The sequence below is a fragment of the Cynocephalus volans genome, chromosome 10 (assembly GCF_027409185.1).
Source record: "Cynocephalus volans isolate mCynVol1 chromosome 10, mCynVol1.pri, whole genome shotgun sequence".
Lineage (NCBI taxonomy): Eukaryota > Metazoa > Chordata > Mammalia > Dermoptera > Cynocephalidae > Cynocephalus > Cynocephalus volans.
In genome coordinates, this window is record NC_084469.1 from 30,809,751 (window position 1) to 30,837,563 (window position 27,813).

The 27,813-nt window shown below is 38.8% G+C and overlaps 1 protein-coding gene across 1 annotated transcript in view; it reads right to left on the reverse strand.

Moving 5' to 3' along the window:
• SPATA22 (spermatogenesis associated 22) overlaps positions 1-26,018 on the reverse strand; it is a 48,265-nt gene extending 22,247 nt beyond the window's left edge. Inside the window, exons 1-4 of the mRNA XM_063112863.1 lie at positions 25,976-26,018; positions 24,069-24,197; positions 21,784-21,844; positions 21,559-21,654 (exon numbers count right to left, since the gene is read on the reverse strand). Of these exons, the coding sequence (XP_062968933.1) occupies positions 21,559-21,654; positions 21,784-21,844; positions 24,069-24,197; positions 25,976-26,018 (329 nt within the window). The remainder of the gene's footprint in view (positions 1-21,558; positions 21,655-21,783; positions 21,845-24,068; positions 24,198-25,975) is intronic.
• Positions 26,019-27,813: the final 1,795 nt, after the last annotated feature.

Sequence of the window (27,813 nt, forward strand, 5' to 3'; positions counted from 1 at the left end):
GAATCTAAAAAAAACAAAGGAATTGATATTATAAAGACAGTAGAACAGTGGTTACAAGAGACTTGGTGGTAGGGTTTGGGGTGTAGGCAGGACAGGAAGAGGTTGGCCAATTGGTACAAAATTACAATGAGATGAGAAGAATAAGCTCTGGTGTTCTATTGCACAAGGTGCAATATGGTTAACAGTTAAATTCTGTATATTACATAAGAGCTAGAGAGGTTTTTGAATGTTTTCACCAGAAAGAAATAAGCATGTACAATTATAATGTGTCAATTAAAATTTTAAAAATTGGGGAGCTCCAGTCAAGATGGCAGAATAGATGGTTCCCAGCGTCACTCTCTCCCACAAATTAACAACTATAAAAATGTAACATCAGCCAAGCTGGGCCGCTGGAGCTCAGGGGAAGAGGAGGAGAGACCTACAGAGTTCACGAAGGCAGGAGAAACTATGATGAGAGAAAGAAAAAGCTGTTCTGAGCATTTCGGGCCACAGCTGCTTTAAGGCTCAAGCTGATGAGCACATGGAACAGGAGCCGACAGAAGCTGCAGCTGTGCCCTTCAGATGGAGTTATTTGGAGGCAGCAGGAGAGAAGAGGGCCTTGGTGGCCCCCAGAACAGCAAGACCACTAATAGGTTTCCCATGGACCCACGCAGGAGCAAGGAGCCAGAACAACTTAAAAAAGGGAGCCATTCAGAGGCCGGTGAGTCATCACAAGGGACCAGGGCAGGGCCCATCCCATGGGAAGTGTTTGGAGCATCGGCAGTGGGCGAGATAGGAATACTGGGAGAACACTGGGACACAGCAAGGACAGACGTCACCTGCCCGCCAATCAGCACAGGACCACTCAGGGGAGAATGGTCAGGAATGCAGAATTGCATGGCATACAGTTTGATGAAAAAACTCAGGCCCAGATCAGAGATTCTACAGAACACAGATCCACTGGATCTCTGGAGAGCCTGAAGTACCTACAAGATCAACCACTAAACCCTGAGCTGCACAAAAAGCCTTCCCTAGGGAAAGAACAGCAAAGTAGCACTTTAAACAACCACACAGCTCAAGTACTGGTTCTCACAGGAAGTTCCCCTGTGTTAGAAGCAAAGGACAAAAAATTAGTTCCAGCCCAGGCACACCACCAGCACCTTAGGGCCTGCCTGGGAAACAGAGGCTTGGATCTGGGGACCTGACCCCACTCCCACTTCCAGGCAAACCGTGCCAGTGCCTTGGGGCCAGCCCAGGTACATGAGGCATGGAGAAAGGGACTGGACCCTCCTCCCACAACCAGGCATACCATGCCAGCACCTTGGAGCCTGCCCAGGGGACCAAGGCATGGAAAAGGGGACCGGACCTCTCTCCACAATCAGGCATACTACATCCGCACCTCGGGGCCCACCCAGGGACCCAGGGCATGAAGAAGGTGACTGGACCACCTTCCCACAACCAGGCACACTGAGCCAACACCTTGGGGCCCACCAAGGGACCCAGGGTATGGAGTCGGGGACCGGACCACCCTCCCACAACCAGGCACAACATGCCAGCACCTCAGAGCCCACTCAGGGACCCAGGGCATGGAGAACGGAACCGAACCTCTCTCCCACAACCAGGCACACTGCGCCAGCACCTTGGGGCCCACCTGGGGACCCGAGCACTAGAGAAGGGGACCAGACCTCTCTCCCACAACCAGGCACACCATGCCAGCGTCTCAGAGCCCACCCAGGGACCCAGGGCATGGAGAAGGGGAATGGACCTCTCTCCCACAATGAGGCACACCACACCAGTACCTCGGGGCCCACCCAGGGACCCGAGGCATGGAGAAGGGGACTGGACCACCCTCCCACAACCAGGCACACCAAGCCAGTGCCTTGGGTCCTGCCCAGTGACCCAAGGCATGGAGCCAGGAACCAGACCCTCCTCCCACAACAAGGCACACCACACCAGCACCTCAGGGCCCACCCAGGGACCCGAGACAAGGAGAAGGGAAACAGACCTCTCTCCCACAACAAGGCACACTGCGACAGCACCTTGGGGCTCACCTGGTCCAGAGGCATGCAGAAGGGGACTGGACCTCTTTCCCACAACCAGGCACACCAAGTCAGTGCCTTGGGTACCACCCAGTGACCTGAGGTATGGAGGTAGGGACCAGACCCTCCTCCCACAACCAGGCACTTGGCGTCAGCACCCTGGGGCCTGCCCAGAGACCCAGGGCATGGAGAAGCGGACCAGACTGCCCTCCCTCAGCCAGGCACACCATGCCAACACCTCGGGGCCCGCCCAGGGAGCTGGGGCACAGAGAAGGAGACCAGACCCCTCTCCCACAACCAGGCACACCAAGCCAGCTCCTTGGGTCTCACCCAGTGACCTGAGGCATGGAGAAGGGGACCAAACACACCCCACAACCAGGCATACCGCCAGTGCCAAGGAGCAAACCAAAAACAGCACCCCCACGTGGATGGCCCACCACAGCCACCACAATAACCATGGCTGCCGCAAAAGCAGCTAAATGCCACAACCATGACGCAGATGGTCCACCAACCACTGGAGTGCATTCACACAAGAAGAGTCACCAGCAGAGACAAAGAAAAGAAGAGGATGTCTGTTTCCACAAACCCCATTTCAGAGTGACAGAAGAAGTATCTGCTCTATGGTAATATTGGGGGACCTGATCACATCTCTCAGCATTGGATGGATCATGTAGGCAACAAATTAACAGAGTAACCATTATTCTTTCAGAAGGAGAGAAGAAATCTAGGGCAATTAGAGGGGGGAGGGGGAGGGGGAGGCCATCGGGAAAAGGGAGAGATTTCCAGGGGCATAAAGAATAATTACAATTTGTAACAATATGTATGCTAGTAATATTCATTTAATCAACATATCTCAATGTTCAACCCCCAAAATATGTATAATCAATTTTGATTCAATAAATAAAATAAATTTTTTTTTAAAAATAATAAAATAAAATTTTAAAAATTGAATAAGCTTGTCCACATTAAAGAATACATACCCATTGTACAAGTGAAAGGTATGGAAAGTGAAGAGAAATTAATATACAAGGGTCTTCACATAGCTCATGGAAAGATTCACATTATCTTTAAATTCTATTTTTCCCCAAACTTTTTGATGTACCCTTATATAGGCATCATTTTATTAGAAACAACATTTTTTTAAATTTATACCGTAACCTTTATAATATCAATTGTTATAACACTCTTTCAGAGAATAAAAGTAACTTATCTAAAAATTGTGAAGACCCTTCAAACTGTTGGACATAATCAATTATGGGAGGAGTGAGACTACAGAGGCCGTGGAGAGAAGTTAGAAAACTGGTCTTCCCTGGAAGCCAAAGTCATATAAAAGAAGGGAAACTGTTAGAGTAGAGAAGCACAATGACAGAAAAGAAAAGACAACATGGTAATTATAAGAGAAATAAACTAAAATTCTCCTCTCCCTCATCAAATGCCTGTGGGGACACGGAAACCTGTGATTTAAAAATATTTAGGCTAAGGTTGTCCAGCAATTACTAAGGAACTTAAAGATCTCCATAGGCTATACATTACAAGAAATGCTACAGAAAGTTCTTCAAATTGTAACAAAAAGATGCAAAACAGCTACATAAGAGCCTAAGAAAATATAAAATTCAATAGTAAAGGTAAATACATAGAGAAAAACAAAATACTGTATTTACTATGACAGTGGTGGGTAAATCACTTTTAATTCAAGCATAAAAGTTAAAACAGAAAAGTATTTTTAAAAAACTATAACTAAATTATGGTAATGGATACACAATATAAGCAAATGCAAATTGTGACATCAATAGCATATAATGTTGTGGGGGAAGAGGTAAGTGTTGTTTTCTTATATGCAAGTGAAGTTAAGTTGCTATCAGCTTAAAATAGACTGTTACAACTATAAGATATTGTATTTAAGTCCCATGGTAACCACAAAAATGCCTATAGAAGTTACACAAAAGAAAAAGAAAAAGGAAACGAAGATAATCAATTTAAAAAAACAACAATAAAACAAAGGAAGACAACATGAAAAAAGGAACAAAACAATTACAAGACAAACAAAAAACAGTAAATACTTCCCTATCAATAATTACTTTAAATGTAAATGGATTAAACTCCCCAGTCAAAATATATAGAGCTGCTGAATGGATTAAAGACCAAGATCCAACCATATGCTGTCTACAATAAACTCACCCTAGATTCAAAGATACACATAGGATCAAAGTGAAGGTAAGGAAAAAGATATTCCATGAAAATGGCACCGAAAAGAAAACAGGAGTGGCTACATTTATATCAAACAAAATAGACTTTAAGTCTATTTAATAGACTTAAAACTGTCTCTAGAGACTGAGAAGGTCATTATATAACAATAAAAGGGTCAATTCAAAAAGGAATATGTAAAAATTGTAAATATATACAAGGGTACTTCAAAAAGTTCATGAAAAAATAGAATTGAAAGATAATACAAATCCTTCCTTGAACTTTTTGAAGACCTCTTGTATGTATCCAACATCAGAGCACCAAAGTATATAAAGTGAATATTGTCAGATCTGAAAGGAGAAATTGGCAGCAATACAATGATAGGAGAAGATTTCAGTACTCCATTTTCAATAATGAATAGAATATTTTAACAGAAAATCATAACAACACTATACATCAAATAGACCTAACAGACATATATGTGTATAGAACTTGCCACCCAACAGCAGAAGACCATACATTCCTCTCATCCACGCAAAGAACATTCTCCATGATAGATCACATGTTAGGTCACAGAATCAGACTTAAATTTACAAAGATCAGAACCACACCAAGTACTTTTTCTGACCACAATGGTATGAAATTAGAAATCAATAACACTAAAAAATGGAAAAATTCACACATATGTGGAAGCTAAATAACATGCTCTTGATCAATCATTTGGTCAAAGAGAGAATCAAAAGGAAATTTTTATTTTTTTTTTTTTTTTTTTTTTTTTTTTTTTTTTTTTTTTTTTTTTTAAATTTTATTTTGTCGATATACATTGTAGCTGATTAATGCTCCCCATCACCAAAACCTCCCTCCCTTCTCCCTCCCCCCCTCCCCCCCAACCATGTCCTTTCTGTTTGCTTGTCGTATCAACTTCAAATAATTGTAGTTGTTATATCTTCTTCCCCCCCCGTTTGTGTGTGTGTGTGTGTGTGTGTGTGTATGTGTGTGAATTTATATATTAATTTTTAGCTCCCACCAGTAAGTGAGAACATGTGGTATTTCTCTTTCTGTGCCTGACTCGTTTCACTTAATATAATTCTCTCAAGGTCCATCCATGTTGTTGCAAATGGCAGTATTACATTCGTTTTTATAGCTGAGTAGTATTCCATTGTGTAGATGTACCACATTTTCCGTATCCACTCATCCGATGATGGGCATTTGGGCTGGTTCCAACTCTTGGCTATTGTAAAGAGTGCTGCGATAAACATTGGGAAACAGGTATACCTTCGACTTGATGATTTCCATTCCTCTGGGTATATTCCCAACAGTGGGATAGCTGGGTAGTATGGTAGATCTATCTGCAATTGTTTGAGGAACCTCCATACCATTTTCCATAGAGGCTGCACCATTTTGCAGTCCCACCAATGTATGAGAGTTCCTTTTTCTCCACAGCCTCGCCAGCATTTATCGTTCAGAGTCTTTTGGATTTTAGCCATCCTAACTGGGGTTAGATGGTATCTCAATGTGGTTTTGATTTGCATTTCCTGGATGCTGAGTGATGTTGAGCACTTTTTCATATGTCTGTTAGCCATTTGTATATCTTCCTTAGAGAAATGCCTACTTAGCTCTTTTGCCCATTTTTTAATTGGGTTGCTTGTTTTCTTCTTGTACAGTTGTTTGAGTTCCTTATATATTCTGGATATTAATCCTTTGTCAGATATATATTTTGCAAATATTTTCTCCCACTCTGTTGGTTGTCTTTTAACTCTTTTAATTGTTTCTTTTGCTGTGCAGAAGCTTTTTAGTTTGATATAATCCCATTTGTTTATTTTTCCTTTGGTTGCCCGTGCTTTTGGGGTCGTATTCATGAAGTCTGCGCCCAGTCCTATTTCCTGAAGTGTTTCTCCTATGTTTTCTTTAAGAAGTTTTATTGTTTCAGGGTGTATATTTAAATCCTTAATCCATTCTGAGTTGATTTTAGTATACGGCGAGAGGTATGGATCTAGTTTCATTCTCCTGCATATGGATATCCAGTTATCCCAGCACCATTTGCTGAAGAGGCAGTCCCTTCGCCACTGAATAGGCTTGGTGCCTTTGTCAAAGATCAGCTGACAGTAAGTGTGTGGGTTGATTTCTGGATTCTCTATTCTATTCCATTGGTCAGTGTGTCTGTTTTTATGCCAGTACCATACTGTTTTGGTTATTATAGCTTTGTAGTATAGCTTAAAGTCAGGTAGTGTTATGCCTCCAGCTTTATTTTTTTTGCTCAGCATTGCTTTGGCTATGCGTGGTCTTTTATTGTTCCATATAAATGTCTGGATAGTTTTTTCCATTTCTGAGAAAAATGTCTTTGGAATTTTGATGGGGATTGCATTGAATTTGTATATCACTTTGGGTAGTATGGACATTTTCACTATGTTGATTCTTCCAATCCAAGAGCATGGAATATCTTTCCATCTTCTTGTATCCTCTCTAATTTCTCTCAGCAGTGGTTTGTAGTTCTCATTATAGAGATTTTTCACCTCCTTGGTTAACTCAATTCCTAAGTATTTTATTTTTTTGGTGGCTATTGTAAATGGGCAGGCTTTCTTGATTTTTCTTTCTGCATGTTCACTATTGGAGAAAAGAAATGCTACTGATTTTTGTGTGTTGATTTTGTATCCTGCTACTGTGCTGAAATCATTTATCAATTCCAGCAGTTTTTTTGTAGAGGTTTTAGGCTGTTCGATATATAGGATCATGTCATCTGCAAACAGGGACAGTTTGACTTCATCTTTTCCAATCTGAATGCCCTTTATTTCCTTCTCTTCTCTGATTGCTCTGGCTAGTACTTCCAACACTATGTTGAATAGGAGTGGTGAGAGTGGGCATCCTTGTCTAGTTCCTGTTCTTAAAGGAAAAGCTTTCAGCTTTTCCCCATTCAGGATGATATTGGCAGTGGGTTTGGCATATATGGCTTTAATTATGTTGAGATACTTTCCCTCTATACCTAACTTATAGAGGGTCTTTGTCATGAATGAATGTTGAACTTTATCAAATGCTTTTTCAGCATCTATAGAGATGATCATATGGTCCTTGTGTCTGAGTTTATTAATATGGTGTATCACATTTATTGATTTGCGTATGTTGAACCAACCTTGCATCCCTGGGATGAATCCCACTTGATCGTGATGAATAATTTTACGTATGTGTTGCTGTATTCTGTTTGCTAGTAATTTAGTGAGGATTTTTGCATCTATATTCATCAAGGATATCGGCCTGTAGTTTTCTTTTTTGGTTATATCTTTACCTGGTTTTGGTATCAGGATGATGTTTGCTTCATAGAATGATTTTGGGAGATTTGCGTCCGTTTCAATCTTTTGGAATAGTTTGTAAAGAATCGGTGTCAATTCCTCTTTGAATGTTTGATAAAATTCTGCTGTGAATCCATCTGGTCCTGGGCTTTTCTTTGTTGGGAGACTTCTGATAACAGCTTCAATCTCCTTTATTGTTATTGGTCTGTTCAAATTTTCTACGTCTTCACGGTTCAGTTTTGGGAGCTTGTGTGTGTCCAGAAATTTGTCCATTTCCTCCAGATTTTCAAATTTGTTGGCGTATAGTTGTTTATAGTAGTCTCGAATGATTCCTTGTATTTCAGATGAATCAGTTGTAATATCGCCTTTTTCATTTCTAATTTTTGTTATTTGAGTCTTCTCTCTTCTTTTTTTTGTTAGCCATGCTAATGGTTTGTCAATTTTATTTATCTTTTCAAAAAACCAACTTTTTGATTCATTGATCTTTTGAATTGTTTTTTGGTTTTCAATTTCATTCAGTTCTGCTCTGATCTTAATGATTTCTTTCCGTCTGCTAACTTTAGGTTTGGATTGTTCTTGTTTTTCTAGTTCTTTAAGGTGAAGTGTTAGGTTGTTCACTTGCCATCTTTCTATTCTTCTGAAGTGAGCGTTTAATGCAATAAATTTTCCCCTCAATACTGCTTTTGCAGTATCCCACAGGTTTTGGTATGATGTATCATTGTTTTCATTAGTTTCAAGAAATTTTTTGATTTCCTGCTTGATTTCTTCTTGGACCCATATGTCATTAAGTAGAATGCTGTTTAATTTCCATGTGTTTGTATAGTTTCCAGAGTTTCGTTTGTTATTAATTTCTAGTTTTAATCCATTGTGGTCTGAGAAGATACATGGTATAATTGCAATTTTTTTGAATTTATTGAGACTTGATTTGTGACCTAATATGTGATCTGTCCTGGAGAATGATCCATGTGCTGCTGAGAACAATGAATATTCTGAGGTTGTTGGGTGGAATGTTCTGTAGATATCTGCCAATTCCAATTGGTCTAGAGTATTGTTTAGATCTTGTGTTTCTCTACTGATTCTTTGCCTAGATGATCTGTCTAATATTGACAGTGGGGTGTTCAGGTCCCCTGCTATTATGGTATTAGTGTCTATTTCCTTCTTTAGGTCTAATAGAGTTTGTTTTATAAATCTGGCTGCTCCAACATTGGGTGCATACATATTTATGATTGTTATGTCTTCTTGATGGATCAGTCCTTTTATCATTAAGTAGTGTCCCTCATTGTCTCTTTTTATGGTTTTTAGTTTAAAGTCTATTTTGTCAGATATAAGAATAGCTACTCCAGCTCGTTTTTCTTTTCTGTTTGCTTGGTAAATCTTTTTCCATCCTTTCACTCTTAGTCTATGTGAATCTTTATGGGTGAGGTGGGTCTCTTGTAGGCAGCATATAGTTGGGTCCTGCTTTTTGATCCAGTCGGCCAGTCTGTGTCTTTTAATTGGGGAATTTAAGCCTTTTACATTAAGAGTTGTTATTGAAAGGTGTTGATTTATTCCTAGCATTTTATTGGCTGTTTGGTTGTCTTAGGTGTCTTTTGTTCCTTGTTTTCTGATTTACTGTTTGTTTTCTGTGTTTGTTGGTTCCTTAGGTTGTAGATAGTGTTTTTGTTAGCTTGTTTTCTCTTCATAAATGCCATTTTTATTATACTAGCGGGTTTAGATTTTTCTTGCGTTTTTATGGCAGTGGTAGTTATTTTTCAGGAACCAAACCCAGTACTCCCTTGAGGATTTTTTGTAAGGGTGGTCTTGTGGTAGTGAACTCCCGCAGTTTTTGCTTGTCTGAGAAATATACTATTTGCCCCTCATTTCGGAAGGATAGCCTCGCAGGGTAGAGTATTCTTGGCTGGCAATCTTTGTCTTTTAGTATTTTGAAAATATCATCCCATTCCTTTCTAGCTTTTAGGGTTTGTGATGAAAAGTCTGATGTTAACCTGATTGGGGCTCCCTTATAGGTGATTTGACGCTTCTCTCTTGCAGCTTTTAAGATTCTCTCTTTATCTCTGAGTTTTGCCAATTTGACTATGACATGTCTTGGAGAAGGTCTTTTTGGGTTGAATACATTTGGAGATCGTTGAGCTTCCTGGATCTGAAGATCTGTGATTTTTCCTATACCTGGGAAGTTTTCTGCCACTATTTTGTTGAATATGTTTTCAATGGAATCTCCATTTTCCTCCCCTTCTGGAATACCCATGACTCGGATATTTGATCGCTTATGGTTGTCTGATATCTCTCTCAGATTTTCTTCAATGTCCTTGATTCTTTTTTCTTTCTTTTTGTCTGCTTGTGTTATTTCAAATAGCCCATCTTCAAGTTCAGAGGTTCTCTCTTCAACTTCGACAAGCCTGCTGGTTAAACTCTCTGTTGTGTTTTTTATTTCGTTGAATAACTTCTTCAGTTCAGCAAGTTCTGCTACATCTTTTTTCAGGACATTGATTTCCTTGTACATTTCCTCTTTCAGATCCTGTATACTTTTCCTCATTTCATCATGATATCTAGCTGAGTTTTCTTGTATCTCATTCAGTTTCCGTAGAATTATCACTCGAAATTCCTTGTCAGTCATTTCAAGGGCTTCTTGTTCTATAGGATCTAGAGTTTGAGATTTATTAACTTTTGGTGGTGTACTTTCTTGATTTTTTGTATTTCTGGTGTCTTTTTTTTGGTGTTTATTCATTGTGGCCGGGGGTTTCACAGTTCACCGGTTTGAGACTAATGACTAACTAGGATGTTGCTGTGGTTGCCAATTTCGTATGGCTCCCTCCGTGACTGCTCAGTTGGCCTCTAGTGCCTTGTGTGTATGGTTGTCTCGGGTCTTGGGCTTCTCCGGGGAGCCACCTTTCTGGTCAGCTTGGACTCTGCTGGGCTGGTGGATCACGTACCACAGGGTATGTGATCTCTGTTGAGCTTTCACTTCCTGTGCAGGACTTCTCCCTGTTCCGTGTGCTCTGGCCCAGGCTGTTAGATCGTGCAGTGGCGACCCCACAGGGTGTGTGGTTTCTGTCGAGTCTCCCCCTCCCTGGCCGCACGTCTCCCCACTCTGTGCGCACTGTGCTGGGCTGGGGTGTGTCTTCTGCACCCCTCGTCTATCAGCTGGGCCTTCAAGACCCTGCTCGGCACCGCCTCGCCCAGGAAGTCTACCAGGTTTCTGCTGGGCGCAGACGACTGGTCTCTCTGGGTGCCTTTGTAGCACTATGTAGATCTTTCTCGGGTCTTGTTCACCTTTGTATCCCCCCAGTATAAACCGAGTCTAGCGCCCACCTGCAGCCTGGTCTCCGGCAGGTTCAAGCGGACCTGGGAACTCTCCTACCACACTATTCCCAACCAGACATTCGTTAGGCTTTTTTCCAAACTGGTGGCCGCAGAGATGGTATCTGCCTCCCAGTAACAGGGAGTTTACCTGGGGCCGGAGTCCAGGGTATGGTGGAGTGACAGTCGGCCTGCCCGTACTTCCTTGCCGTCCCGACACAGGCCCGGGACACCCCCTCCACCAGCCCCACCAGAGAACCACGGAGGGAGTGGGAGCGGAGGCCCCCGCGCCAGGCCAAGCAAGTGGGAGGGCTCAGTGATGGCCGAGCAGGGCGGAGCTGCCCGCACCTGGGAAAATGGAGGCAGCACCTGGGTGGTGAGTGGCCTGGTGGTGCAGGCGGGAGCCGCATGGGCATCCACCCCCCCGAACAGAGCTGTGCCAGGGATCACTCACAGTGCTGTGCCAGGTCGGGTGCTCGCTCTCTGTCTCTGGTTTGCCGCCTTTCCCAGTTCTCGGCTGCTGCCGCCTCGGGCTGTTCAGTCGTGGCGCGGCTCGGGCGCTCACAGGAATCTTCTTTAATGCCGGCCTGAAACCTCGAATCCTGAATAGGGCAGCTGGCCGCCTTCAGCGCGGCCCCGGCCTCCGGGATCCTGGCTGCATCCACAGCAGCCCTGGCGCCGTGTTCCCTGTTTCGAGACTCGCTTTTGCAGCTAAGAAACAGTTCTTTTCCTGCTCCACACTTCAAAGCTGTTGTCTGTAAATGAGGCAGCCTCTCCTGCCGGGGGCAAGGTGGCGGTCACCCCCCACGACCGGCCAGCAGCTGCGGTCCTCCCTTAAGAGATGGCGAGGGGAAGGTCCACAAGATTCCCGGCTGCCTGAGGCCCAGTGGCCACCTTTTTCACCTCAGCTACTCCGAGCCAGCTGCCGCAGCCGCCGCCATCTTGACAGACCTGAACCTTGAGTGATAATTCTAAGGAAACTGAATGAGATACAAGAAAACTCAGCTAGACATCATGATGAAATGAGGAAAAGCATACAGGATCTGAAAGAGGAAATGTACAAGGAAATCAATGTCCTGAAAAAAAATGTAGCAGAACTTGCTGAACTGAAGAAGTTATTCAGCGAAATAAAAAACACAACGAAGAGTTTAACCAGCAGGCTTGTCGAAGTTGAAGAGAGAACCTCTGAACTTGAAGATGGGCTGTTTGAAATAACACAAGCAGACAAAAAGAAAGAAAAAAGAATCAAGGACATTGAAGAAAATCTGAGAGAGATATCAGACAACCTTAAGCGCTCAAGTATCCGAGTCATGGGTATTCCAGAAGGGGAGGAAAATGGAGATTCCATTGAAAACATATTCAACAAAATAGTGGCAGAAAATTTCCCAGGTATAGGAAAAATCACAGATCTTCAGATCCAGGAAGCTCAACGATCTCCAAATGTATTCAACCCAAAAAGGCCTTCTCCGGGCCAAGCCTGTGGCGCACTCGGGAGAGTGCGGCGCTGGGAGCACAGCGACGCTCCCGCCGTGGGTTCGGATCCTATATAGGAATGACCGGTACACTCACTGGCTGAGAGCCGGTCACGAAAAAGACAAAAAAAAAAAAAAAAAAAGGCCTTCTCCAAGACATGTCATAGTCAAATTGGCAAAACTCAGAGACAAAGATAGAATCTTAAAAGCTGCAAGAGAGAAGCGTCAAATCACCTATAAGGGAGCCCCAATCAGGCTAACATCAGACTTTTCAACACAAACCCTAAAAGCTAGAAAGGAATGGGATGATATATTCAAAATACTAAAAGACAAAGACTGCCAGCCAAGAATACTCTACCCTGCAAGGCTATACTTCCGAAATGAAGGGCAAATAGTATATTTCTCAGACAAACAAAAACTGTGGGAGTTCACTACCACACGACCAACCTTACAAGAAATCCTCAAGGGAGTAATGGGTTTGGTTACTGAAAAATAACTACCACTGCCATAAAAACCTAAGAAAAATCAATCCCCACTAGTATCATAAAAATGGCATTCATGAAGAGAAAACAAACAAACAAAAACGCTATCTACAACCTAAGGAACCAACAAACACAGAAACCAAACAGTAAATCAGAAAGCAAGGAACAAAAGACACCTAAGACAAGCAAACAACCAATAAAATGCTAGGAATAAATCAACACCTTTCAATAACAATTCTTAATGTAAAAGGCTTAAATTCCCCAGTTAACAGACACAGACTGGCTGACTGGATCAAAAAGCAGGACCCAACTATATGCTGCCTACAAGAGACCCACCTCACCCATAAAGATTCACACAGACTAAGAGTGAAAGGATGGAAAAAGATTTACCAAGCAAACAGAAAAGAAAAACGAGCTGGAGTAGCTATTCTTATATCTGACAAAATAGACTTTAAACTAAAAACCATAAAAAGAGACAATGAGGGACACTACTTAATGATAAAAGGACTGATCCATCAAGAAGACATAACAATCATAAATATGTATGCACCCAATGTTGGAGCAGCCAGATTTATAAAACAAACTCTATTAGACCTAAAGAAGGAAATAGACACTAATACCATAATAGCAGGGGACCTGAACACCCCACTGTCAATATTAGACAGATCATCTAGGCAAAGAATCAGTAGAGAAACACAAGATCTAAACAAGACTCTAGATCAATTGGAATTGGCAGATATCTACAGAACATTCCACCCAACAACATCAGAATATTCATTCTTCTCATTAGCACGTGGATCATTCTCCAGGATAGATCACATATTAGGTCACAAATCAAGTCTCAATAAACTCAAAAAAATTGGAATTATCCCATGTATCTTCTCAGACCACAATGGATTAAAACTAGAAATTAATAACAAATGAAACTCTGGAAACTATACAAACACATGGAAATTAAACAGCATTCTACTTAATGACTTATGGGTCCAAGAAGAAATCAAGCAGGAAATCAAAAAATTTCTTGAAACTAATGAAAACAATGATACATCATACCAAAACCTGTGGGATACTGCAAAAGCAATATTGAGGCGAAATTTTATTGCATTAAACACTCACTTCAAAAGAATGGAAACATGGCAAGTGAACCACCTAACACTTCACCTTAAAGAACTAGAAAAACAAGAACAATCCAAACCTAAAGTTAGCAGACAGAAAGAAATCATTAAGATCAGAGAAGAACAGAATGAATTTGAAAACCAAAAAACAATTCAAAAGATCAACGAATCAAAAAGTTGGTTTTTTGAAAAGATAAATAAAATTGACAAACCATTAGCATGGCTAACAAAAAAAAGAAGAGAGAAGACTCAAATAACAAAAATTAGAAATGAAAAAGGCGATATTACAACCGATTCATCTGAAATACAAGGAATCATTCGAGACTACTATAAACAACTATACGCCAACAAATTTGAAAATCTGGAGGAAATGGATAAATTTCTGGACACACACAAGCTCCCAAAACTGAACCAAGAAGACGTAGAAAATTTGAACAGACCAATAACAATAAAGGAGATTGAAGCTGTTATCAGAGGCTCCCAACAAAGAAACCAGGACCAGATGGATTCACAGCAGAATTTTACCAAACATTCAAAGAGGAATTGACACCGATTCTTCACAAACTATTCCAAAAGATTGAAACGGACGCAAATCTCCCAAAATCATTCTATGAAGCAAACATCATCCTCATACCAAAACCAGGTAAAGATATAACCAAAAAAGAAAACTACAGGCCGATATCCTTGATTAATATAGATGCAAAAATCCTCAATAAAATACTAGCAAACAGAATACAGCAACACATACGTAAAATTATTCATCACGATCAAGTGGGATTCATCCCAGGGATGCAAGGTTGGTTCAACATACGCAAATCAACAAATGTGATACACCACATTAATAAACTCAAAAACAAGGACCATATGATCATCTCTATAGATGCTGAAAAAGCATTTGATAAAGTTCAGCACTCATTCATGACAAAGACCCTCTATAAGTTAGGTATAGAGGGAAATTATCTCAACATAATTAAAGCCGTATATGCCAAACCCACAGCCAATATCATCCTGAATGGGGAAAAGCTGAAAGCTTTTCCTTTAAGAACAGGAACTAGACAAGGATGCCCACTCTCACCACTCCTATTCAACATAGTGTTGGAAGTACTAGCCAGAGCAAACAGAGAAGAGAAGGAAATAAAGGGCATCCAGATTGGAAAAGATGAAATCAAACTGTCCCTGTTTGCAGATGACATGATCCTATATATCGAACAGCCTAAAACCTCTACAAAAAAACTCTGGGAATTGGTAAATGATTTCAGCACAGTAGCAGGATACAAAATCAACACACAAAAATCAGTAGCATTTCTTTTCTCCAATAGTGAACATGCAGAACGAGAAATCAAGAAAGCCTGACCATTTACAATAGCCACCAAAAAAATAAAATACTTAGGAATTGAGTTAACCAAGGAGGTGAAAAATCTCTATAATGAGAACTACAAACCACTGCTGAGAGAAACTAGAGAGGATACAAGAAGATGGAAAGATATCCTATGCTCTTGGATTGGAAGAATCAACATAGTGAAAATGTCCATACTACCCAAAGTGATATACAAATTCAATGCAATCCCCATCAAAATTCCAAAGACATTTTTCTCAGAAATGGAAAAAACTATCCAGACATTTATATGGAACAATAAAAGACCATGTGTAGCCAAAGCAATGCTGAGCAAAGAAAATAAAGCTGGAGGCATAACACTACCTGACTTTAAGCTATACTACAAAGCTATAATAACCAAAACAGTATGGTACTGGCATAAAAACAGACACACTGACCAATGGAATAGAATAGAGAATCCAGAAATCAACCCACACACTTACTTCCATCTGATCTTTGACAAAGGCACCAAGCCTATTCACTGGGGAAGGGACTGCCTCTTCAGCAAATGGTGCTGGGATAACTGGATATCCATATGCAGGAGAATGAAACTAAACCCATACCTCTCACCGTATACTAAAATCAATTGAAAATGGATTAAGGATTTAAATATACACCCTGAAACAATAAAACTTCTTAAAGAAAACATAGGAGAAACACTTCAGGAAATAGGTCTGGGCACAGACTTCATGAATACGACCCCAAAAGCACGGGCAACCAAAGGAAAAATAAACAAATGGGATTACATCAAACTAAAAAGCTTCTGCACAGCAAAAGAAACAATTAACAGAGTTAAAAGACAACCAACAGAGTGGGAGAAAATATTTGCAAAATATACATCTGACAAAGGATTAATATCCAGAATATATAAGGAACTCAAACAACTTTACAAGAAGAAAACAAGCAACCCAATTAAAAAATGGGCAAAAGCTAAGTAGGCATTTCTCTAAGGAAGATATACAAATGGCCAACAGACATATGAAAAAATGCTCAACATCACTCAGCATCCGGGAAATGCAAATCAAAACCACATTGAGATACCATCTCACCCCAGTTAGGATGGCTAAAATCCAAAAGACTGTGAATGATAAATGCTGGCGAGGTTGCAGAGAAAAAGGAACTCTCATACATTGTTGGTGGGACTGCAAAATGGTGCAGCCTCTATGGAAAATGGTATGGAGGTTCCTCAAACAATTGCAGATAGATCTACCATACGACCCAGCTATCCCACTGTTGGGAATATACCCAGAGGAATAGAAATCATCAAGTCGAAGATATACCTGTTCCCCAATGTTCATCGCAGCACTCTTTACAATAGCCAAGAGTTGGAACCAGCCCAAATGTCCATCATCAGATGAGTGGATACGGAAAATGTGGTACATCTACACAATGGAATACTACTCAGCTATAAAAACGAATGAAATACTGCCATTTGCAACAACATGGATGGACCTTGAGAGAATTATATTAAGTGAAACGAGTCAGGCACAGAAAGAGAAATACCACATGTTCTCACTTATTGGTGGGAGCTAAAAATTAATATATAAATTCACACACACACACAGACACACACATACACACACACACAAAAAAATACCGGGGGGGGGGGAGAAGATATAACAACCACAATTACTTGAAGTTAATACGACAAGCAAACAGAAAGGACATTGTTGGGGGGGAGGGGGGAGGGAGAAGGGAGGGAGGTTTTGGTGATGGGGAGCAATAATCAGCCACAATGTATATCGAAAAAATAAAATTAAAAAAATAAAATAAAATAAATTAAAAAAATAAATAAATCAAATGGAAAATAGAAAAAAATCAGCAAAACTAAGAGCTGGTATTTTAAAGACATAAACAAAATCGATTAACCCTTAGCTAGACTAAGGAAAAAAAGAGAGAAGGCTCAAGTAAGTAAAATCAAAAATAAAAGAGGAGCATTACAATAGATGCATCAAAAATAAAAAGGATCATAAGGAACCATTATATGATAATAAACTGGATAACGCATAAGAAATAGTACCTAAAAACACACAACCGACCAAGATTGAATCAAGAAGAAATAGAAGACCTAAGCAGATAGTAACAAATAAGGAAATTGAAGCAGTAATCAAAAACCTCCCAATAAAGAAAATTACAAGATCAGATGACTCCACAGGTGAATTCTATCCAACATTCTATGAAGAATTAATACTAATCTTTCCTAAACTCTTTCAAAAAATAGAAAAGGGAACACTTCCATACTCATTTTTTGAGACCAGCATCAACCTGATAACGTAGCCAGATAAATACACCACCAGAAAAATACAGGTCAATATATCTAATGAACGTACACACAAAAGTCCTCAAAATACTAGTAAACCAAATTCAATAGCCCATCAAAAAGATTATACACACCATGACCAAATGGAATTTATCCCTCAGAAGTAAGGTTGGTTCAACATATGCAAATCGATCAATGTGATATACCATACTAGATTAAAAGATAAAAATAGATGCAGAAAAAGCATTTAACAAACTTCATCATCCACTCATAATAAAAATTCTCAACAAAATAAATATAGAAAAAATATACCTCAACACAATAAAAGCCATTATGAAAAGCCCACAGCTAACATCATAATGGAGAAAAACTGAAAGCACTTCCCATAAGATCCAGTACAAGGGTCAGATGCCCACACTTGCCACTTCTATTCAACACAGTCCTAGCCAGAGCAATGAGACAAGAAAACAAAATAAAAGGCACACAAATTGGAAAGGAAGAAATAAAATTTTCTCTGTTTGCAGATGACATGATCCTCTATGTACAAAACTCTAAAGACTCCATAAAAAACTGTTAGAATTAATGAAGGAATGCAGTAAAGTTATAGGATATAAAATCAACATACAAAAATCATGAGTATTTCTTTACACCAACAACAAACTATTCCAAGAGAAAATCAAGAGAACTATCCCATTTACAATAACATAAAAAAGAATAAAATAGTTAGGAATAAAATTACATTTCTACATTGTTGGTAGAAATGTAATTTGGTGCAGCCATTATAGAAAACATTACAGAGAGTCCTCAAAAATTAAAAATAGAACTATCATATGACCCATCCATCCCACTTTTGGGTATATATCCAAAGGAAATGAAATTAGTATCTCAGAGATATCTGCACTTTCATGTTCTTTGCAGTATTATTCAAAATAGCCAAGATATGGAAACAACCTATGGGTCTGTCAACAGATAAACTGATAAAGAAAATGTGTATATAGATAGAATGGAATATTACTGAATATTATTTGATTATTATTCCATTATTCTTTAAAAAGAAGGAAATCATGCCATTTGCAACAACATGGATGAACTTAGAGGCTAATATGCTAAGTAAAATAAGCCAGACACAGAAAGAAAAATACTACACGAGCTTAGTTTTATGTGGAATCTAAAGAAGTGAACCCATAGAAGCAGAGAGTAGAACAGTGGTTGCCCAGGGTGAGGAGGTTGCAGAAATAGGGCACAAATTTTCAGTTATGTAGGATGAATAAGTTCTAGAGATCTAAAGGATAGCATGGGGACTACAGTTAGTAATATCGTGTCATACACTTGAAATTTGCTGAAGTAGATCTTGTGTTCACACCACACACACAAAAAAATGGTAACTATGTGAAGAAGTGGAAATGTTAATTAGTCTGACTATGGAAATCAGGTGACTTTGTACATGTACATCAAAACATTAGGCTGTACACCTTAAATATATGAGGGATCTTCAGAAAGTTCATGGAAAGATTCATATTACCTTTTAGTTTTAATTTTTCACAAACTTTTGAAGTATCCTCATACAATTCCAATTAAAATTGTTTTTTAAAAAAGATCTCAATGGGTTAGAAGTACAATATTCAATTGTCATCCTTGTTCAATTGTAACAAGGATGGAAGTGTCAAGAGGATGTTCCAGATGCAAATAGAGTCTGAAAGAGAAGATTCCTTGTATCTTTGGCCATCCTGAGCAAGATGAAGGAGATTTAAAAGATCAAAAATTCAGTTACCTGGATCTGGGGGGTCTGCCATCTCCTTCTATGAGTTACTGACTTAAATTATATATTATTTTATATTATCTAACATTTACAATAGAATTATATAAGAAGAATGGGTGAAAGACATAATGTGTGATAAGAAACAATTCTGGGTGAATAAGGGCAACAGGCGTTCTAAGTATTCCACATACAAGAACATCAGATTAATTTGTGTATTTGTAAAATCCTTAATCAAATGTTTTCATGGTAGTGACAGAAAAGACAGCACAAAAGTTACATAAATACATCAGAAGAATTGTATGTTTTATCCACCATACGGTGCACTAAATGCACTGAAGGGACTTTAGATATCCCATAGTTCAACTTTTTTAAAAACATAAGCCTCAAAAGAGATTAAATGGCTTGGGTTTTCTGTTTTAAAATGAATTAATGGCTAACTCTGGAACAGTGCAACTATTAACTTTATTCTTTTTACTTGTTTCTAGAATAATTATATTATTCTTATAATGAAAACAGTAAATTATTTTAGAAAAAAATAAAATTCCTATCTTCCCTTAAAAACAATTTATGGATCTATATGAACTTGTTTTCCAGGTTGTGTCCAATTCCCAGCTTCTAAAGTCTTCATCTCACTTGATCGGAGATTTCTTAACTACCAAGTGCAATCTCAATTTCTCCCCAGAGTCTAAGACCAATTGTAGGAGCTTTGGCATAAAAGCTCAAAGATACATCATCAGTTCATCCTTACTAATTGTCAAGTATTCTAATTCTGGTAATTAAAACCTATCTTGATAACCTATCCAATGGCACAGTATCTCTAAGATAATCTTATAATATCCATAAGCCTACATTGCTCTTGCAAATTCCAAGTTCCAAGAGAGTCTAGGCTGGAATTGCCAGATAAAACACAAAATATTCAGTTAAATCTGAATTTCAAATAAATAACAAATTTTTAGTATAAGTATGTCCCAAATATTGCATATGATAGATACTAAAAAATTACTCATTGATTACCTAAAATTCAATTTGGGAATCTGGTATTTTTATTTGCTAAATCTGGCAACCCTAGCCTTGACTCTAAACCTAAGCATAGCACCAGTTAAAAGACTTTCGGCACATTACCAAATGCCTGCTTGGTTTTCAAACATTTTCTGCTTCTGGATTTTCTGTTCTATTCCAATAGTCTGACAGTTCAACTATTACAAACTAGAATATCCAATACGAGGTACCTGTCCTGATTACAGTCTGTTACCTAGTTCCCTGCCTAATGCTCATCAAAATCAATTTTCTTCCAGCACCTGCAGCTAGAACTATGCCTACAAGAACCATCCCAAACCACTGAACAGGCCTAGTTTCAAGTCCTGGTCCTAAAGAAACTAACACACTAGTTCTAAGGAAACCAGAATAAATAACAAAATCAAAACTAATATTTTAAATAAAAATATGATTTTGATATGCTTATTAATCACTATATAAAAAGTTTCCCCATTTAAAAAAAATTATCTAATAAAAGTGAGGGTAATATTAAATTAACAGGGTTATTATAAGAATTATTAAAATAACATATCAAAGCACTTAACGATGACTTGATATATGATACGTTTGGTATTGTTTTTCCAGTACTTTCTTTCCAAAATTATTTCCTTCAATAGTTGCCACTTATCCAAGGATACTAAAAAATCCAACCTAAAATATAATCCATACCCTTTTTTTCTATTTGTTCATTTTTTCATACTATTTAGACATTTAACTTAGATCCTTATAGCAAGTACCCTCACCATCTTCCTTGACGGCATTCTTCATTTCTTGAGCCCCTACCACTGCAGGTGTGTATGCATCTCAGCCTCCATCTTTCTTTCCTATTCCATTCTGTTTACCTTGGAGCTAACTGTCTTACCAGGTAAGACTGAACATTCTATTTGTATCTGGTTCTCAATTTTTAAATATATCTGACATTGAGATACTACAATGATTTTTGACCTTTATCTATTGTCAATTTGACCATTAGTGACCAGAAGCAAAATCACCAATTCATGGCAATAAAAATTGACAGAAATTTCACTATAATGTGAAGAACTCTTCTGAAACATAATCACTGCCAAATTAACCTATCTTAAAAGTTTTATACAGCATGATCTCTTAACTTCTTTTATAAAACATAGCTAATATTGCTATAGTTAGTTATTACTTATAGAAATTTCCTAAATATAATTCTGTCCAAGAATGGTGGAAAAATTAAGAAAGAAGGGAAGAGTGGAGAGGAGCAAAGGGAAAGGAGAAGAACAGAAGAAGAAAGAGAAATTCAGACTCACCTCCAACCACTCTGGCATCTTTCAGTATTTGATTGAATAGATTTAGACACAGAATCTTCACTTCTTAGGGGACGAGAAACTGAATGTGGTATTTGCCTTTCAAGAAAATGTGTCTTGTTAAATTTTAACAGTTTGTTTTCAAGTTGAGATATGTAAAATATACACACAAGAATAAGATAAGTCAGTAACAAACACACATCCATTGGTTTATATTTTTCCACATACCCTGTGTTCATTGTTTTCGTTAAAGGAGCAAACTCAGGATTCACAGCTTCCCAGGCCCAATCTCAAAAGATATAAGTAACATAGATAAAAGTAAGATAGGCAGTATTTTTCAAAGTAATTACTTCATACTTATTTAATTTGGGAGGTTTAAAAACGTGAAGGACAAAACTTGAAGATAAAGACTTGCTCTTCAATAACACTTTGTTATAGAATTTGTCACATAGCCTGCCTGATTTTTATAGATGTCTTCCCTTCTCTTTGTATTTTAAGCAAAAACAGTGGTTTAATCTGTATCTTTTCCACAAACAATCTTTGCATAGTATCCTGTACTTTGTAACATGAATTCAGTCTAATCCAATGTTTCTTAAACTTCTTCGATCCCACAGCAAAAAAATACATCACAACCTAGAGCATATATATGCATGGTGGGGGTGAAGGGAGAGAAAGAGGAAGAGACAGAGAAAGAGGGGGGAAGAACATAAAATTTTACCATCAAATCTTATCCTCACTATATGCGATGCCGTTCTATTCTGCTCTACTCTATTATCCTCTATTTCTTTTTTTAAAGGTTGGCTGTGTTCTTCCCAACTAATGGATCAAGACAAAAATTTGAAAAACAGTGATATAGTCCTCTTACCCAGTATAAGAATTTTATTATGTCTCTGACAAACAGTAATCATGGTCAGAGTTTGGAAAGTTCAGTATTTCAGGATGGACATTTCCTTATGGAGTGGTTCAAACTGTTGTTATATTTCAAGGTCAACATTCATACTACTTATAAAAATACTTTAAATGGTGAAGAATATTCTAGATGGTGGAATATGACCAGACAAATGCCCACTTGTGCATATCTATGTTCATTTCTAATTTTTTATCTATGAAAGTGGTAATAATATCAACTTCTTACCTCAAATTCCTCAAATGTAGAAGAAAACAAAATAATTACAGAATTAGAAGAATATTAAGATATACAGGAGCATGCTGGATGAAATTAACAACACAACTATTGTTATATAAAAAGATATTTTTAAATTCTAGTTGCAAAAGATCTTATTAATGATTTTTAAGTGTCCCCATAAAATGAAAATGTGTATAACCAGCATATACCAAGTATATTTCAGAATGTCTGCCTGCCCATGCCTTCTTGCAGAGGGAAGTTGAAAGTTAGCAAACATTAAGACCTCCCAGCACTTACCACCACAGCTAGTAGCTTCAGAAGTGAGAGTCCTAACCATAAAGCGAGGATTTTAGTCGCCTCAGTTAAAAGATGAGCTGAACAAGGGGCACTCTGTCTCTTCAATTTGAATCAAGAGATACAAAGAACAGTCTACTGATGATCTCTGAGAACTAAAACTAAAAGGTTATGGAAACTCCCAGCAAAGGCAACTTAGTTCATGTGCTGAACTATAAAGAAGCCAACGGGATAAGAGAGTATCCTAGTCCATTTGGGCTGCTATACCAAAATACCTTATACTGGGTAATTTATAAATAACAGAAATTTATTTCTCACAGTTCTGGAGGCCAGGAAGTATAAAATCAAGGAGCCAACAGATTCAGTGTCTAGGGAAGGCTCATTCTCTACTTCACAGATAGTGCCTCTTCCTATGTGTTCACACGACGGAAAGGAGCAAACAGCTACCTCGCACCTCCTTTATAAAGTCACTAATGCCATTCGTAACTTAATCACTCCCTAAAGCCCACCACATCTTAATGCTATCACAATGGTGATTATGTTTCAACATACGAATGGGGAAGGGACACATTCAGACCACAGCAGAGAGTAAAAAGCCAACAAATGAAGAAAGGCAAAAATGCCGTAAGAGAAGGAAAAATACTAGGGCCAAACACCAGAAATTTCTGGGCTTCTGCATTCTAAAGCCTATTTTCTTTTTTCTGTTTTTTCCCGTGTTTCCATGCACACTTATCATTGTTCCTGGGGCAACTCAAGTTTTTCTGTTCTTTACCACCTAATGTATATGTCACAATCTCCGTATGTGTTTTTAAAAAGAAAAAGAAGAAAAAATCTTACAATGTAGGTTTACTTCATTAGAACAAAAGCTCCAGATCTAAGATACTCCATTTAAATGCTAAGCCACCCTTGTAGACAAGGAAACTCAAACTCCTAAACTGGAATGTTTACAAAGAGCCAAGTAATCTCTATATTTGGATAGTGGAAAAAAGAAAAAGATAAACTTTCTATTTTCATAATAATAAAATAGAAGTGGTAATTATCTATAATCCTAGTGCTTATTTCCTGAAAATTTTCACTTTACTCGTTTTCTTACCTGTTGGTAGAGGAGGGAAATCATAACTGTCAGAAGCAGTACTGATACCTGGATCACTTTTAAGTGGATTAGAAGTTAATGGCTGTCTGTTCCTCTTTTTCTGATTGAACAATGGTACAGGCAAACAGCCTAAATTGAATGTACCAATAAATTAGTACAGAAGAGGCAAACAAGCAGATGTAGTTATAGAATAATTACTAGTATATAATACACAATTTGAATGTTTACTTCTATAAGTTAATACAATTATTATAGATAAATTTCTACATCCTTGGACTGATTCTTACATTCCCTTTAAGATCCTGAATAGCCTCATTTGTCTCTCTAAAAGTCCTATCTTATTCTACTTTAACACTGCTTTAATTCCCCTTGTTTAGAAGTAATTCCCATCATTCCCCAACCCTTTCCAAATCCACTTTTTGCTTTCCTTATTTCCTTTCTGTGCTTGCCTATTACCATATGTATTGGGGGAGGCCTTCGAAGTACAATAGAGGTGAGGAAGAACAAAACTTTGAGGTATGCTTTCCAAACACTAACCACTCTTTGGACTGTAGGTAGTAACACACCAGTTAGGGCCATTGTCCTCAAAGTTTTGTCTGATTAAGATTTGTCTGGAATTTTTTAATGTGCAGGTTCCTAGATCCTACTCGCATAGATTTTATTTCAATATATTTGGCCTGGAACCCTAAAGTCTGCAATTTTAACAAGCACCCCAGGTGTCCGTAATGATATACTCTGTGGATCATTTTTTAAATGCCTTAGAGAGTGATAATATTCAATCCAAATGAGAATAAATACTACCTCTAATTCCCCTAGAATTGGAGATCTAGAATTGGCAGATCTAGGATTTCACGGCAGGCCAAAAGTCATAATGTATAAACTTTAAAACTTAGAAGGGAACTGAGAGGAAGAAGAGTTACAAAAAGCTTGCCCACCACTATATAGCAAGTCAGTGGAAGAACCTAGATAAGACCCAAGCTTCCTGAATCTCAATTCAGATCTCTTGCCACTACACCATTCTCTGGCTGGTCCTTCATCACTTGTACTAAAGGAGAGCACAGACTCTGTGAAAACTCTGATGAAAGCCTGGGATAAGTACGTGGGCTCTGGAGTCCATCCAGACTGCCTGGTTTTGAATTATGACTTCAAAGTAGGTTTGAATTACAACTTCAGAGTATAAATTTAGGCAATTTCCTTAAACTCTTTGGGCCAATATGACATATACTGAAAAAGAGAGGCAGGATAACATAATTAAGAGCATGGACTGTACAGCCAGATTCCTAGGTTCAAATCCTAGTTCTGCCACTTCATAGATTACTTAATCTCTTTGTGCCTTGATTTCTCATCTGGAAAATGGATGAAAATAATAACCTACCTCACAGGGTTGATGTAAGGATTAAAGGAATTAATATATATAATTAAATGTCTGGAACACAGTACATCCACCATAAATAATAGTTAGTATTATATTCATCATACATCATCATCATTCCCCCCGGTTCTTATCATTCTTGTCCTCTGTCCTTATACTAATGAATTAGGAAAGCAGAAATGGTAGAAGAAACTGTCAGAGACTGAAGTGCTTCCGGAAATATTTTAAATAAGTAACAAACACAAAGAGATCTGTTTGTTTTCAGTTTAAAAGCACAGAACAACTCAAGCACATAGGATTTCTAGAAAGAACATCAGAGTAAATTTAGGAAAGTGTGATTTTACTTCCACCTCTGCCACTAAATGTTTTGCCTTGAGTAAGTTATTTCACTTCCTTGGACCTAAAAAGTAAAGAGACTAGACTAAATGTTCAACTTTTTTAAAAGTTCCTTCCAAAATGGTCCATCTTTAAACTATATGAGCTTTATATGGCATATTCAAAACATAGATAATTCTAGAATAACGTCGTTCAATACCTGCTGTACTTCGAGTTGAATTTTCACTTAGGTTTCTCTTCATTTCCTTCAATATCGACGTCTATAATTTTTCCTTTAGCATTCCAAATTTACAATATGAAGTTGTTTGATTAAACCTTCAAAGAAAGAAATTTGCAACATATTGTATCAACAATCAAATCAAATTCTCAGCCTAGTAATTACCGAAATGGTTTAAAACTACTTTCAGACCTGATTATGTAAATAACCACTTTAGAGTCCTTTGCTTTCTGAGCAAATTTTACAACATAACCTATTTTTCCAACTCTCTTCAAAATAAGTTATGGTTAGGGCAACTATAACCTTGCTTCTAAATGTAGGTGAATTTTTACAGTCTATGTAATTTATTTCAGAATGAAGGACACACACTAAGAATACTTCTGAACCAGATGTATAAAGAGGAAAATAGACCACAGCATTGGAAAACATATGTAGACAAGTCCAGGAAAGAAACATACTCTACTCAACTAGCCATGTGAGAACATGCTGTGTCCCACTTTAAGGCGCTGTGCAGTTATATAATACCAAAGACTAAGTACTCACTTAATATCCAGAATAATTATGACAAGTTTCCACTCAGTTTCTACAACTTCAACAAGCAAAACTACTTTTTTCTTTTTTTCTTTTACAACAGAATTTCTGTTGTAATTTTTCCATGTTTAGCCTCCTAATATATTTCAATCCCAATTTAATTCAACAAACACTCGCCCATTGCACGAAAAGGTAAGATACAAACCTAAATAAGTTAATTTCTGCTCCAAATTCACTACCCAGTGAGACAGATAGACAAGAATACTACTAAGTAATAACGGAAATCAGGCTGAGATAAATACTAATTTCCAAACATCACTTGTAAAAATAAACGTTGGGAAACATGGCACTGCCTCTACTTTGTTTCCAAATCTTGGGCTTGAAGCTGGATTCATTAAGCCCTTTAGAAATATGCTTGGTGCCATTCTTGGAACCAAAACAGAGGCTATGCCATTTTTTCTCAACACAGAAATACCAACGCAACTCACATCTTAAACCTAGGGGGGATTACAAGGGCTACTTCGTTTCTGAGTATCATGCAAACAGAATAATTTTTTTTTTAAGTGCGGCATCCCCGCCCCCCACCACTGGCCCTGAGGGAACGGACCCTGAGTTACCCCCCACCCCAGCTTTCCAGTTAGACCCAAGTGGCATTAGTAATGGGTTGGTGGCACTGCTATGCAAAAACTTTGTTCAATCTGCAAACACACACACACAAAGAAAACCCCAGGAAGAGCCCCCCAAAACTGCCACCTCTAATGGAGGCCAAGAAGGCCTATTTTGGCCCCTTGTGCAGGGCCGGGAAGTGAAGCTCCAGTCAGGGCTCATGTTCTCTTCCAAAAACCTCTCCTGACCCACCAGGGACTGGGGGATAGCTTGATAACTAGGGTCAACGCACGCTCTTTCCCTTCCCGGCCCTCCTACCAACACGAGGCACAACTTTAGCCCTCGGTTTCCCTCGCCTCAGTCAACCGTCGCCAACCGACCTTTCTGCCTCCGGAAAAAGTGCAGGAAGTCAGGCCGTGCGCAGGCGCACCCCGACCCGCGCCGCTGGCGGCGCAGGCGCAGAGGCCAGACGGTGTGTGGGTGCAGTGGGGGAGTCTCTTGTTCCTTGCCGCTCTCAGCCAGGAACGATGACTTTAACGCTCCTCTCCTTGGGGTCTCACACTGTGAGCGCCAGGCGCAGGGAAGGCTCTGTCTCTGTTGAGTTTTGCCCAGAGAGGGAAGGAGCCTGTCCTGGTCACCGGAGGGGGGCAGTGACAGATCCCCTGTCCAGCCAGCCTCTGCCC